Below are 15,542 nucleotides of genomic sequence, written 5' to 3'. Positions count from 1 at the left end.
TAACACCGTAGGTACACTTTCACTGTTAAGAATCCAGTGTGACTAAAGATATACTATGTATTTTTTGTTTCTTGTATATAGGATTCAGAATTCATCCCATCATATACAGTCTTGGGATTCTGTACTTGGAATTACTTCCGCATACGCTTTATCTTCCCATTTTGTGCTAACCATTTCACTGTACTAATGTAACACAGTACACACGAACACACAGTGATGCACAGCTTAAATGTGAAGACACACAAATACACAGAAAAATTGGCCAGGTGTCAGCAGAAAATTATTCCTAACAGTTGACAATTACGTAGCAGCTGATACCTAAGTGCAGCTATATCATCAGTTGTTTGTAAAATCTTAACACAAATCGATAACTAGCAGGATGTCCTGCAGGCTCACTGATGTGCGACCTGAAAACACACGACATGCACACAGTTCCTTACCCTTTGTAGACTCTGGATCTATTCTTGTCATATAGTTATTATAACTGTTGTTTCTGGATAATTCTCATATATTACATTTCTCCCTCGGTATATTTTTCATCGGTATATATATGAAAGAAAAATTACACTTGTATTAATATGAAAAAAAAAGACAGCTATCAAACAATGGAAAATCCAGGATGGAATGTAACATTATTATGAGAAGAAAAGTTGCTACAGACCATATAGTGGAAATGCTGAGTCGCAGATAGGCACAACAAAAAGTCTCACAATTATAGCTTTGAGCCTTAAAGACAGCTACATATATATACATTTAACTTAACCAAATACAAATATTGTAAAATGGAGGCCCATATTGTAGGTGGCAATTTAATTCTAAAAAGGATTTTACTAATGTAATAATATGAAGTGATATTTGTTGTACAGTTTAACATTATTTGCAGATGTGGGCTTTTATACACAAAGTGCCAGTAGTTTATGCCTGCATAGTTATAAGAGAGATAGAATTACAACACTGTTATATGAATTCCTAATAATGCAATATTGCTTGTCTCACAGCAGGGATTTTCAAAAGAATAGCTAGGAATGATCTAAGTGAGATGTTGCCATCTTCACATAAAAGCAGTTTTTCAGCCAAGTGCAAGATGTTCTCTTGTTTACAAGGAAAATATGGTCTTTATGTTTGTTTCCGGTGTAATGTAGCTTTTGCTTAAAGCTAAAGAGAACATTTATTACTTTTGATAAAAGATAAAAATTTTAGTTGCGTCAGTGCTGGAACGTATTTGGCTATTTGCAGTCTGGTGCGCTTAAAACATGCAGAAATTCTGGAAAATTAGAATAGTAGTAATAACTTATTGTGAGCAATGACATAGTTTTGCTTGGAATAACTGGCCACTGTGGCCATATAATATTCCAGGAAGGAATGGCTGCCAACGAGAAAATCTCTATCTGACATTAATTCTGCAAATACTCGGAGAGAAGATTTTAATTTTTACACAAATAAAATCACCCATCACTTTAACAAACATAAGTTATCTTTTAAAGATAACAAGCAATGAGGATCCATTAAAACTGTGTCAGATGCTGATAACATTGTCTCACCCGAGCAGCATTACCACGTGTTCGCGGTCTTTTGGCTAAGGTCGAAGTGTAGTATCTGTTCTTATCAGCTTAATGCTGGCAAGGTCGGATACAAAACACACTGATATGCGATGTATTTTCTTTAGTCATTGGTCTCCCAATGCCCGATTATGACGAAGCTGCAGCGGCGGCTCCGGAACGTGGCTGGCCTTGCTGTGAGGGCAGCAACTGCTGGTGTTACTGCCGGACCTGCTCTGCGTTGAGTACTTCACCCTCTTTTTCTCCCGATTTTGACTGAGGGTTGCGAGATGCTCAGGCCCCATCTGCTCCCTGCTCGATCGAGCGGTGGCGATCTGGAGCGAGGCAGATGCAGACCGGTCTCGTGTGTGTCCAGCCTTGCTGTAGACACCGGCGGCACAGTGGTAGCGACATATGAGCCTTCCACTCTGCTCGCTTTCCTTTTTTCCCCCGGCCAGCTACGTCTGGGTTTCCACCGGGGCTTAACACAAGATTATGACACTTTTCATCTTGGCCAGAACACATCTCTGGGTCACACCAAGATCTTATATTCTTGAGATAATTCTTAGTTACGTCCGCCCAAAGTGTGATGCTCCGGTTATGGCAGGCGCCGTTGAACAACACCTTCGCGGCTGTTTCCAATCCTTACCGAATGTGAACCTTTCCCAAGTTCCTTTCCAAGTATTACCTCAATGACTAAAAAATCTGTTTTTATCAGCATAATCGCTTGTAAGCTACAGTGCTGTCCCACACTAAAATGTGACATATGATTCTTCAGACCCTTCTTTTTTCAAAGGGTGACGGCTGCGGTAGCCCTTCCTACGCGAAAGTTGTCTGTCGAACTCTGGCCGTCTTTGGAAAAACCTTTATGGCTCTTCGTGGAATTCCAGGGTTAACTTAGCATTTGCCTCTTTTATCTTGGCTGGACTGTGCCACTGCACTACACATCAACCAAAGATATCCTATTTTCTTGCTAAGATAATTCTTACACCAGCTCTATTATTGGTCCGGTATGAGCTGCTGCGTTATGACTCCCTGGCCAATCTGAAAGCGCGCTACGGCCACCAAACTGGTACTCTGGCTTGATCTATACCTGAAGTGTAACCTAGCTTGTGTTCCTTCCCACTTCTAAGTATTACCTCAAGCCTAAAAAATCTGTCCTTATCAGCTTAATATCTGATACATCCTGCATCACAGGACCAGAATATTAAACTCATTTTTGGCTCATAATAGTTTACGTACCCACTGGTAGTTCGTACACGTTCACATTGACATCCAACTATTTCTTTTGGGTTCTTCAATTTCTTATCAAGCAGTATATCATGGTGAATGTCAACAACTTTGAGAAGTTTTGCACAACATTTGCATTACTGAAGGCATCTCAGTTGAGATTTTCAGTTTCAAGTCTCATTTTGTACAGCTACTGTAGGTGAATGAGAAGAATTGTTACATTCTTGTTACAGCTAATGTAAGCACATTGACCTACTGTGTGTGTCAATGTAGCTATCTCCCCAAGCAGAGATTACTTTCCAGGTAGCCCTCGTTAACTGAGGAGGAGAGAAAATGTAGATCTGATTCCATATGGGTATTGGTTGATGAAATTTCACCAGTTAACAGTCTGTGTATGGGTAGTGTTAATGTAGGGTGAGACAGTACCATTCCTCATCAGTTATACAGGGTACTGGAATGAACTTACCCAGAAAATTGTGCCTTTAATACATGCCATAGGTATTTGAGTAGGAAGCCTGTGATGTTACATATCATTCCGGAAGAGCGATACAGTACCCTACATCTAACTTTTCGGTGGATGATGCTTGTGAACAATAAAAGGTTATAATGAATTAGGATCTAGGAGAATGTAACTATTGTGTTATGTATTCTGCATTTGATGAGTATGGCAAGGGACTCTGTGTATGTACAAGGTGGGAAGGCGATCTTTTATGTGCGTGCTCTGTGCACCATCGACCCAGTTTGGAGTTGCGTGGCAAGCCTGGACTAAGTATCCCAGCCTAATAATGATGGGAACGATTTGAAAAGAAACAGCAGAAGATAGTAATTTTGATTCATGTCATTCATATGTCAGATCTGTACAGAGAAGTTCATGTAATGTTCTTGCAGTACAAAAGATTTATTATGAAAATTGGACTGTGCTTTTTTTGAAGAGTACATTGCAGATGTGTCTGAAGAAACTCTCTGTATTTATTTCAAAGAATTTGATTCTGTGTTAAGCAATATGACCTCCAGCGTTATTCCAGATATCAATATCAGGCAAAGAAGTAGTCATAAAATTCACACGGCCAGAACTACAGTGAACTAAGTAATATTCAATACATGTCGCTCAGCTGAAAGTCAGTGCTTTGAGAAGTATACATACTCAGTGTAGGGAACATTACAAGCTTCAGATGTTGACAAACCAAACAAAGAGATGTTCTCAGACGATGTAAATGACAACAAAAATAAGTTAGCAGGAATGTCAAGTTTTTGTGTTTGTGAAAGATGAAAATGTCTATGATTTGTTAGGTTTTCTTGGCATCATTGATTACCTCCATGTGTACAGCTGAGTTTTGTTTCCATGTCAGGCACAATGTTTTGGTGACACCCAGACGTCATCTTCAGGTGCTAAGAGTTGTGCTGTTCTGTGTCCTCGCTGTGTGGATTCCAACAAGATTGTGAACTGTTTTTGGTCTCGTGCTGCTACTTATATCTTATTGTGATTTCAGCTTGGAATGCTCACAATGCCCTTTTACACTGTGTTTCTTTTCAGCACCCTCACTGATACTCTGTGGAATGCTCATGCTCTCAATGTTTCCAACTTTTTAGTCAACTGAGTGCTGGAGTGAAAACTTTGTTTAAATTGAAGCCTCTTTGTTTGTTTATTAGGTCTTCATTTTGATAGGCTCCTTAATCATATTGCCCAGAAATTGGGTGTTTGCATGGCAATACTAATCTCATTGTATTCCTTATAATAAAGGGTACGGGGTGGCAGCAGAAGGGCAACCGGTCACTCCTTAACATTAACCTAGCCAAATCTGTCTCTAACCATACCGACCCTGCACAGACGCAGGATAAAGGCATTAGGAAAAGAAGAAGAAGATACTTTCTCAGTTTCTCATAATAAAATCACTTAGTCATAAGAAAGCAGAGGTAGGGTCTAGTTTAATGAGAAAGAAATACAAGACTTGATATGTAGTGTGATGAATGTTAGTAGCCATCTGATCAAATGTAGCCAGACAACCCTATGTGATATGGAAGTGACCACTAGATGTCACAAGAGGCAGACGTGCCAAAATAAAAGGAGGTGGGGAATATTGTGTCATCAGTGGAGAAGCAGTAACAGCAGAATGGGTCTCATAGAAGAGCTTGGCATCTTCAATGTGGACTGGTCACCTGAGTAACAAATCCATCAGGTACATTTCAGCCTTTCGAGTGTTGACTAATGTGATTGTGAAGTGGAAATGTGAAGGGGTAACCACAATTAAACCAAGACCAGGCAGACCACGTGTACTGGCTGACAGAGACTGTGAGGCATTCCAGAGGGTGGTTGGAGAAAATCACACAAAACCAGTGGAAGGAATTAGTTGTGATTCCAGAGTAGTAGCAGCTGTCCAGCTAGCGCAATCACTGTGCGTAGGGAGTTAAAAAAAAAAAAAAAAAAAAAAAAAATGGTCCACTTATTGTGCTAAAGAAAACACTAAATACAGAAGGATGTGAACACACTTCACAGCATTTTGTACTGTGTACAGTAGAGAAACTGTTTGAAGATGTTGACTGATGCTCGCTGTCGTAAAGCAGCATCTGTGAGGCAACGGTTTGTGGACAGTAACTTTCCTGAAATATACTGTTCTGCCCAGAGTCCTGGCCTGAACTCAATGGGACACCTTAGGGATGAGTAAAACATTGACTTCGCTCTACACCCTAGTGTCCATCATCATTACCTTCTCTGGTCTCGGTACTTGAGGAAGAATGGGGTGCTACTCCTCCACAGACATTGAAAAACCTGACTGAAATTGTGACCAGCAGACTTCAAGCTGTCATAAAGGTGAAGGGTGGAGATACCCCATATTAATGTCTCTAGTAAATTTCTGGATACATTTGATCAGCTAGTGTATTTGGTGGGAAGGTATGCTGTTGGATGAGGCCAAGAGGTTGAAAGATAGCTGGGCTATATGCTATATTTGCATGAGAGTGCTTGGGGAACTATGGGAGGACAACAATTTGGAGGTAGCCACTGTCAATTGTTGCTTGTGGATTGAACATAAGGGACAGATGATTTTTTCTGCATGATACGTGACACCAGATGGTGAAGAAAGAGATTGATTCTGCTTAGAATGCAGAATGGTCCATTGCAGGACTGAATCATATCCAGAAACGCATATAAGCTTTAAAACTGTTGGAATTTTGAAACAGAAAAGCAGTGAAGATAGTTTGTTACAGGACTGTTAAGTAAAGAGAGGCAACCTTCAAGACCTGTACCAAATGTTGGTAGCAAAAAAAAAAAAAAAATAATTAAATTTTGTTTATTGGGTGTAGAATAAGATCTGCTACCAATCACAGATGAAGATGATTAGCGCGACTGCTACGGTCGCAGGTTCGAATCCTGCCTCGGGCATGTATGTGTGTGATGTCCTTAGGTTAATTAGGTTTAAGTAGTTCTAAGTTCTAGGGGAGTGATGACCTCAGATGTTAAGTCCCATAGTGCTCAGAGCCATTTTTGAAGATGATTTATTTAAAATGTGGCCAGTTCTGGGTTTGTGCCCATCTTCAGGTGATTATACAATAGTTTTCATTTTTCCACAGTCAGTGTTTGAGCTCAATGTAGCTGGAGTGTCCAAATCATAATTGCAATTTTTTTTTATAAACTCATTTTTAAGGGGGGAGGGGTGGCAAATGTGCACTTACAATTATGATACTCCAGGAACATTGAAATCACTGAATCTGGGAACATGAACATGAGTATATAATCATCTCAAACTAGGCACAAGCCCGAAACAGGTCTTGTTTTAAATAAATTACCTTCAACTCTTGAGTGGAGCCGGACCTCATTGTTCACCTTATAAAGGAACTATCACAAACTTCAACACATTCAATATTGATAAAATTCATTTCATTTATTCTTTTTCTTTCATTTTGTGCTTTAGGTCAAAGGCTGGTTGAAGGATGTGGAGCCCCAGAAAGAAGCCCAATTGGAAAGCCAGTTTCTTGAACTGTGGGACAGGACATACCAGGCATGGATGAGCTCTGGAACAGAAGCTTCATTTGTTGGGCCAACTGTGTCAACTGGGGCAATTACCATGTCTTGGGAAAGTGTGATGGACAGTGTTCATAAGGTTCCAGGTATGGTTGTGGTTTATCTTGATATTATTTCTTCACTAAATAGCCTTTCCATTGCACATGGTATTTTGTTTAGATGTTGCTTTCTACCAGAGCAACACTGTAAAGTATTTAACATACGGAGGTCATTTCAAAAGCACTGCACACTGTGCATGCGCAACTGTCACAGTGGCTTAATGAAGTTGAAATTCATGTCACTGTCAGATATGTGTTTACTGGTTCATGTGATTAATTCAAGTTTTAAAATGGAAGCTGCAATCGAGTCAGGTCGGAATGTGCACAGTGACAAGTGTTCCTACATTAAAATTGAATCCATATGTGGAAAGAACCCAACAGAAATTTATAATGCTTTGAGAGAAGTGTGTGGGAATAGTGTAGTGGGTTGTAGCACTGTATCATGGTGGTCTGCTCGTTTCTGTGACAAAGCTTGGTTAAGCACTGAGGACAACCCCAGAAGTGGAAGGCCATCAGCTGGGACAGACACACCTCTGACAGTTTGAGAGAGGATTGGTGAAAAACACATGAGGAAATTGTGTTTGGGACCAGAATGTCTGTCGCTTCAGTTCACAGAATGAAGGCTGAAAAGTTAAAGATGAGAAAAGTTGCTACCAGATGGGTTCTGCAAGATCTGAGTGAAGAGCAGGAAGCAAGTTGCAAAAGGATCACAGAAGAATAGCTTCAATGTTATTGAACAGAAAGAGAACATTTCTGAAAAGGATTGTTGCACTTCATGAAAACTGGGTGCAAGATTTTGAGTCGGAACTGAACTGTCGGTAGTTGTCACAATGGAAAAATTCCGACTCTCCACACCTGGAAAACTTCTTTTGCCAACAAGCAAAGGTGAAACTGATGATCTTTGCATAAGACATGAATGGTGTCACAGCTACAAATAGAGACCCTAGGGGACATCTACAACAGGCGCATACCGCAAACTGTTCTGCAAAATGTTTTGCACCCAAAAATTCGTCAAAGAAAGCCCGACATACTAGCAGCTGATGTTTCCATTTTGCACGATAATGCAAGAACAACTACAAATAGAGACCCTAGGGGACATCTACAACAGGCGCATACCGCAAACTGTTCTGCAAAATGTTTTGCACCCAAAAATTCGTCAAAGAAAGCCCGACATACTAGCAGCTGATGTTTCCATTTTGCAAGATAATGCAAGACCGCCTATTGGTCTACCAATGAGAGAAAAGCGTGACAAATATAAACGAGAAATACTTCCCCACCCTCCATACAGTCAATATATGAGCCCACCAGATTTTGATTTGTTTCCCAAAGTAAATCACTCTGTAGTAAATGTTTTGATACAGTGGATGAAGCTCCCAGTGAGGTGACCCAAGTCAGTAGACAGCTCAAAAATGAAGGTGTCCTATCCAGAATACAGAAGTTGCCAAAATGTCGGGGAGCTGTCATGAACAAGAATGGAGATGATCGTGAAAACCTCTAAAGGTATTTTGTAAAATAACTCATTTTCTTCATTTCTATCGTACAGCATGCAGAACTTTTGAAAGTGCTCTCATAGTATCATATTTATTTGCCTATTAATTCATGTTCTGAACTTGAACTTGCCCAGAAATTCCCCATGTTTCTTCAGTATGGTGTACTGGCTGACATGCTTTAGTCTTTTCTTATGTCTGCTTGCCACTCTGCACCCGTCTCATGGCCCCATGTGATATTGTTTATGTAATTAAACACTTCACAGTTTTGAGAAATCTTCAAGTATCTGTTTGTTTCCCAATTTGACTTACGGTTCCTAAGCAAAGGGTTAGAATTGTTTCCAGAATCTTTATTGGGTCTTAGTGTGAAAGACCTCTTAGCCTTCTTTGTTATTTCTCTTTGCAGTAAAAACACTCCTTCACCAGAGGCCATTAGTAACACCTTATGATCGTAAGCTCCATAGTTACATCTGCAATCATCATTATGTGTGAGAATGGAATGTTGTGGATTGTCTGGAGCAGGTTTATTGACTTAATCACCAAGATCATGAAATTGGTATAAATCTTTTATGAGAACCGCTCACACTCATGAAGAGCTTCACTATGATTGGTTGCATGGTTATTGAGGAAAAAAGCATTAGTGTGCAACCTCTATGGCACATGCTGCACCATGTGACAGAGCCAGTGAATTTTTTCCCTCTCTTATGTTTTTCTGTTCCCAAGAAATAATCTTATTTTCTAAGTTTTATCTTGTGTTTGATACATTTGCTTAATGATACATAGCACTTACCTAAAAACTTCTAATTTTTTTATTTTGACTTGATTTCTCTGGTACTTATTTCTCAAGTTATTGTTTCAACTGTTCTGATATCATTTGTTTAGTTATTTTTAATTAGAATGCTGTTAATTAAAAGTTACACTTAATTAAAGTTAGCACTATAATTCGCTACATACAAAAACCTATGAGATAATCAATCAGCTAGTTCCGTAAAGTAAACCTACCTCTTTTTTTTAAAAAAAAAATTATCTAAAACATATTACCTTCCACAGTAATTAACATCAAAGTTCATAACCAGTACCATTTTCTATTACAGATTTCATCACAAACGCTGTTAGATTCTGAACTTGGACTACATTCTTTTGTTACTTTATTTTTTCTATACAAAATGACCTACAGTGTTGATTGATTAACTTATTAATTAATAATGTCATGTAATTTGCTATGATTTGCATATGAACAAGGGGGTTCACATTATAGAAGAAAAATAGTGTCCATGTATTTTTCTAAATTTGTAACATTTTCTGTAGTCCAAAATCTGATTGGTTTTTGTAGTTCAGCAGCTCCAGCCTAGCTATTTTTCAAAGTTTTTTGTAGTTTCAAATTAACAGTGTGTTCCTGTGCCCATCATCACCAAAAATTGGCAGTCCATGGTTGGAAAGTAAAGGGCTAATGTCTATGCCAGAGTTGCTTACATTGTTCTTTTGATGGACTAACTTGAATGAATCTCCAGTATGTAATTGTCTTTAACAGGAACAGGACACAGTTTTAATCTGCCAGGAAGTTTCATATCAGCCAACACTCCACTGTAGAGTGAAAATTTCATTCTAGAAACATCCCCTAGGCTGTGGCTATGCCGTGTCTCCACAATATCCTTTCTTCCAGGAGTGCTAGTTCTGCAAGGTTCGCAGGAGAGCTTCTGTGAAGTTTGGAAGGTAGGAGACGAGGTACTGGCGGAATTAAAGCTGTGATGACGGGACGTGAGTCGTGCTTGGGTAGCTCAGTTGGTAGAGCACTTGCCCACGAAAGGCAAAGGTCCCGAGTTTGAGTCTCGGTTTGGCAAACAGTTTTAATCTGCCAGGAAGTTTCATATCAGCGCACAATCCACTGTAGAGTGAAAATTTCATTCTAGATAGATCTGTATACATTGGCCTGCGGTGTCCCAAGGTTCCGTCTGCTTTCCTTTGTACCAAAACATCAAGAAAAGGTAAAGTACCATCTTTTCCACTTGCATCGTGAAGTTCATGTTCAGATGGTTCGAATTTAAATGCTGAAGAAACATAGGTAGAGTATCAAGGCCATGTGACCACACCACAAATGTGTCATCCACATAACCGCAGGAAGTGACTGACTGAAGTGCTTTTTCTTCAAAGTCCTCCATAAAATAAATGGGCACCACAGGAGACTGAGGGCTTCCCATGGCAACACTGTCCCCTTCTTTAAAATATTGGTCATGAAATGAGAAGTATGCTGAAGTAAGCTCTTGTTTAAATGATGCTACTATGTCCTCCTCAAACTTGTTGCTAATGAGCCCTAAAGAGTACTGCAAGGGCACCTTTGTTAATAGACGCAACAACAAAACTTACTAAGAGATCCAATGATTGCAATCTTAAGAGTTTTGAGGCAACCTATGAAATCCTCAGAGGTTCGAGTATAATAGCCACAATTGCCTGTGAGAGGTCCCAATAGTGATGTCAGATATTTAGCAACAAAATAAGTAGGTGCTCCTACGTTACTTACAATGGGACAGAAAGGCACCCCATTCTTATGGGTCTTAAGTAGGCCATAGACTCTAGGAGAAACTGCAGCCTGTTAAGGAAAACCCTTGGTGTCTTGTTCTGGAAGCAAACTTTTCCTGATGACTTGCAAAGTCTTTCTTTGGGTCCTACCCGTCGGATCACTTTTTAATCCACTGTATGCAGGATGGTCGGGCAGTTTGTATATCTTGCTATTATATTCTGTGCATCAGAGAAGTGCAGTAGCATTTTCTTTGTCAGCAGGTAAGATCATGATGTCTTTGTCTCCTTTCAATTCTCATAGAGCATTTCTTTCAGCTGGGGTGATGTTAAAGCTGGACTTATTAGGTGGAGCTTGAGTCAAGATGCGGCATGTGTCACGCCTAATCTATTCGGCAGCATCCTTAGGAAGTTTCGAAACAGTCTGTTCTGTTCCACTAATCACGTCTCAGATGGGAATGGTCACCGGTGTAGGTGCAAAATTTAGATGCTTTCTAGCACCAAAACTGTGGCATTGTCCAAAGTTTTCTCCTTGTCTTCACGCATTTGGGCCTCAAGTCGATTGTATTTTGTCATTTGATGAACTTTAGCTTGTCGTTCAGTCCAGTCAGCCAGCGCCCAAGTGGCACTATCAACCCATCCCCAGGATACCGCTGAAAGGTTCTCTGAAATTTTCGGATGGAGTGATAGTAATTGTCCGGAGACCAAGCACAATTCCTGTTTGACAATTTACGTCTCAAGAGAGGTAGATTGTTAAGCACCCTTGCATTTTTACTGAGGTGCTGGCAACAAGCAAATCATTCCTACATTTGTTAAATTTAAAAATTATACAAAATCTGTGGCCACTGTTAGAAATAAAACAATGGGTGAGTGCAGCACTTGAGAGAGAAAGCGTGCACTATACGCGTCAAGAATTGTGGAAGTCTTACACGCTGCACCTACATACTTACTGTCTAATAGGCCATGCCACTTGGCAGCAGACCATATTGCAATGCTGTACAAATTGTTATGTATTTGTTACTAGTTTCTATCTGTAGACTTGTTATTAAAATTAGGCTGGTTGCTCTTCCCAGTTTACTGTAGTAATCGAGTATTTCAAATCAATGAAAATTTTATGAATAAACATGATCAACTTTTTAAAAAAGTTTTATTTAAAAACCAAAAATATTTTGCACTGCTGCTATGACAAATTTTTATAAAAGTGTTTTTTTCCAGGTGTAAGTTAGTAAGGAAGGAAGATTAGAAAAAAACCTATTGTCCCTGAGGTAAAACAAATAAGAAAAAATACTTGTTATTCGGAACTAAAGTACTGATTTCAGTTTCGACCGGTCGGTTTTTCCCATCCCTAACCTGAAGTACTCTCCACTGCACACGGTTGGGTGGCTTGTGGAGTGTGATGTGGATGTAAATGAAATGAGGCACATCAAGTTGGGCAGCATATACCTCTCCTATCCCATCAATGTCAGGGCTACCTGTGAAAGTGACCACATTCTAGAAATCCAACAGGATATCCAGTTCATCTTCAAATCCTTAGACCCATCCTAGAACTTCTGCCCTGAGTCTCTTTCTCTTCTCACTTCTACCACTCCCTGCACTCCTATCCTGTAGATGCTTCGTAAAGCACATAAACCGAACTACCCACTGAGAGAATCTCTGCTCTTGTAGACAAACACCTTCAACCTATTCCCTGTAAACTACCCTTCTACACAAAAGACACATACCAATTCCTCCACAAAGTGTCTACTGTTACTGGTCCTTTACGAAATGACGTCCTGCTCATCGCTGTTGATGCCACCTCCTAAATGCTCATGGCCTTGTTGCTAGTGAACACTACCTTTCCCGATGCCCAATTGACTCCAAACGTACAACCTCTTCCTGGTCCCCATGACCAACTATACCTTCAGCCACAATTACTTCTCCTTTGAAGGCATGACCTATAAACAAATTCATGGTTCAGCAATGGTCACCCACAAGGCACTGTCTGATCCCAACATATTAATCGGCCATCTAGAGGACGCATTCGGGAGGACGACGGTTCAATCCCGTCTCCGGCCATCCTGATTTAGGTTTTCCGTGATTTCCCTAAATCGTTTCAGGCAAATGCCGAGATGGTTCCTTTGAAAGGGCATGGCCGATTTCCTTCCCAATCCTTCCCTAACCCGAGCTTACGCTCCGTCTCTAATGACCTCGTTGTCGACGGGACGTTAAACACTAACCACCACCACCGCCATCTAGAGGAGTCCTTTCTCTAACAACCCAGAATCCAAAACCCCTCAACTATGTAGATTTATTGATGACATCTTTGTGATATGGGCTGAGGGTGAGAACATATTATCCACATTCTTCCAGAAGCTCAACACCCTCTCCCCCATTCACTTCACCTAGTCTTCAACCCAACAAGCTACCTTCCTTGATGTTGACTTCCACCTAAAGTATGGCTACATCAGTACTTCCATCCGTGCGAAACCTACCAACCACAAGCAGTATCTCTGCTCTGACAGCTGCCATCCATTCCAAACCAAAAAGTCCCTTCCATACGGCCTAGCTACCTGCGATCATTGCATTTGTAGTGATGAGCAGTCTGTCTTCATTAATATAGCAAAGATATCATTGGGGCCTTCACAGACCAAAATCGCCCTCTCAACCCTGTACAGAAACAGTTCACCTGTATCTTAGCTCTCCAGTCATCTACCACCTCCTAAATACCCACAAAGAAGCACAATCTATATTGTGACTCAGTACCTCCCAGGACTAGAGCAACTGAATCGCTTGTCCGCCAGGGTTTCAACTACCTCTCGTTGTGCCCTGAAATGTGGAATATCCTGCCCATTATCCTTCTCACCCCTCAGTGTTATTCTGCAACCCACAAAAACTACATAATGTCCTTGTCCAACCCGACTCCATCCTTCCAAACCCCTTGCCTCATGGCCTGTATGCCTAGTTGCGAGACATATCCCATATATCCTCCCACCAACATCCAATCCAGTCTGATCACACGCATCCTCTATCCCATCAAAGCTGGGGCTATCTGTGAAAGCAGCCATGTAATCTACAAACCAAGCTGCAGCCACTGTGCTGCTTTCTATGTGGGTATGACAACTAACAGATTGTTGATCTGCATGAATGACCCGACCTAGTCCCCAGCACACTCCAACATCTTCCCCTGTCCCCACTCTGCTATCCTCCCCCCCCCCCCCCCTCCCCCCAATTGCTTTCGCCTTATAGCCACCACCCATGCCAAATAGCTGCTCCTATGAGGTGCAGTTGCTGCCCACAATCCGGCCAAGCAGCTGGAGACAGTGGTCGTGTGTGTGTGTGTGTGTGTGTGTGTGTGTGTGTGTTTTCTGTTTTGGAAGAAGGCCATTTGGGTGAAAGTTTACCATATTTTATGGATCAAAAGACTCTATGGACATAAGACACAATTTAATTTTTAAGTAGTTTCTTAAAATATAACATTTTTACCATGTTTGTTACTAGATTGCAACACCAGACTAAAAAGAATTCCTAGTTTATAAGACCGAACTGACCTTTAAAATCCTGAAAATCATCATCTGAAATTTTTTTTCTTCTTCCTTTTCATTGTCCTCTTCGTATATAAGATGGTCTTCACTGCTATCGAGAGCGCTACTTACGCTGCACTTTTTGAAAGATTTAACAATAATGTCTTCTCTCACTCTAGACCATGACTGTTTTATCCACAGACACACTTGTTTGATTGTAGGTTGTTTTAAAGCTCCCTTTGACATGAATTCATGTTGGGTTTCATCCATCATCATCAATTTGTTCCATTCCTCTTCTGATATATCTACACTTTAAGTGGTTTATTTATCAAGACATCAAGAGGTTGCAGTTGTGAAGTACATCCTCCCAGAATAACAGAAAGCTCTCTGTTTCAATTTCACTTTCACAGGATTGTTGAAATGACTACTAAACTGATAGAACACAAGAAAAGAACTCTTGTTCAATAAGTCACCACTCCTTTCTCCCACACTCTGTTAATCCATAATGCCATACCAGCTCATTCAACTAACCCTTGTCATGTACATGAACAACAGCAGCAGGCAGTATTTCAGAAGATTTGGACATTGTTTTGTGCTTGAAAATGATCATTGGGTTTAGTTTAGTGCCATCAGTACAACATGAAAGAACAACAGTGTAGTGCATTTTTCCAAGTCCACTTGTTTTTATAATTACAATTTTAGCACATTTCATGGCAACAGTTCTGTTACTCGGCACATGAAATGTCAGAGGAGTTTCATCCATATTCGATATTTGGCTTAGCTCCACACCAGTTTTCTTTCGATGTTGAATAGTAAGGCAATAGAAAGATAATATTTTCTCTTCATGCTCTTGTGGCATTTTCTGAGACATTTTGGGTTTTGGTTGGCATGTTAAGTCCATTATACTTCATAAAACTGTAGCTCCAACCAACTCTACCCTTAAAATCTCTTAAGTTCCACTGTAGCGCTAGCTTATGAGTGTGCGTTTGAATCATTTTTGTATTAATTCCAGTGCCATTTTGTCGGTGTCATTGAATCCATTTCAATACATCATTTTCTAGTTTTTGCCATTTTGCATACAGTCCTCTGTTTGCACATTTAGTTCTCCTCATTTTTTTCAGTTCTTCTTTACTAGCCAGCCAATCATGAATGGTTTTTCCTTTTGGTGGAGGGCCTAAATGCCACTCAGCTGCTCTGTTTCTGTGTTGTTCTGCATA

General features: G+C 40.3%; 1 protein-coding gene across 1 annotated transcript in view; it reads left to right on the top strand.

Annotated features, from left to right (window-relative positions):
- Nucleotides 1-15,542, top strand: part of LOC124613070 (transmembrane protein 245) — a 255,887-nt gene that overhangs the window by 104,543 nt on the left and 135,802 nt on the right. Inside the window, exon 8 of the mRNA XM_047141653.1 lies at nt 6,677-6,872. Coding sequence (XP_046997609.1) covers nt 6,677-6,872 — 196 coding nt within the window. The remainder of the gene's footprint in view (nt 1-6,676; nt 6,873-15,542) is intronic.

The sequence above is a fragment of the Schistocerca americana genome, chromosome 4 (genome assembly GCF_021461395.2).
Source record: "Schistocerca americana isolate TAMUIC-IGC-003095 chromosome 4, iqSchAmer2.1, whole genome shotgun sequence".
NCBI classification, from domain to species: Eukaryota; Metazoa; Arthropoda; class Insecta; order Orthoptera; family Acrididae; genus Schistocerca; species Schistocerca americana.
Note: the sequence above shows the minus strand (reverse complement) of the source record. Positions and strands in the feature narration are given on the sequence as shown.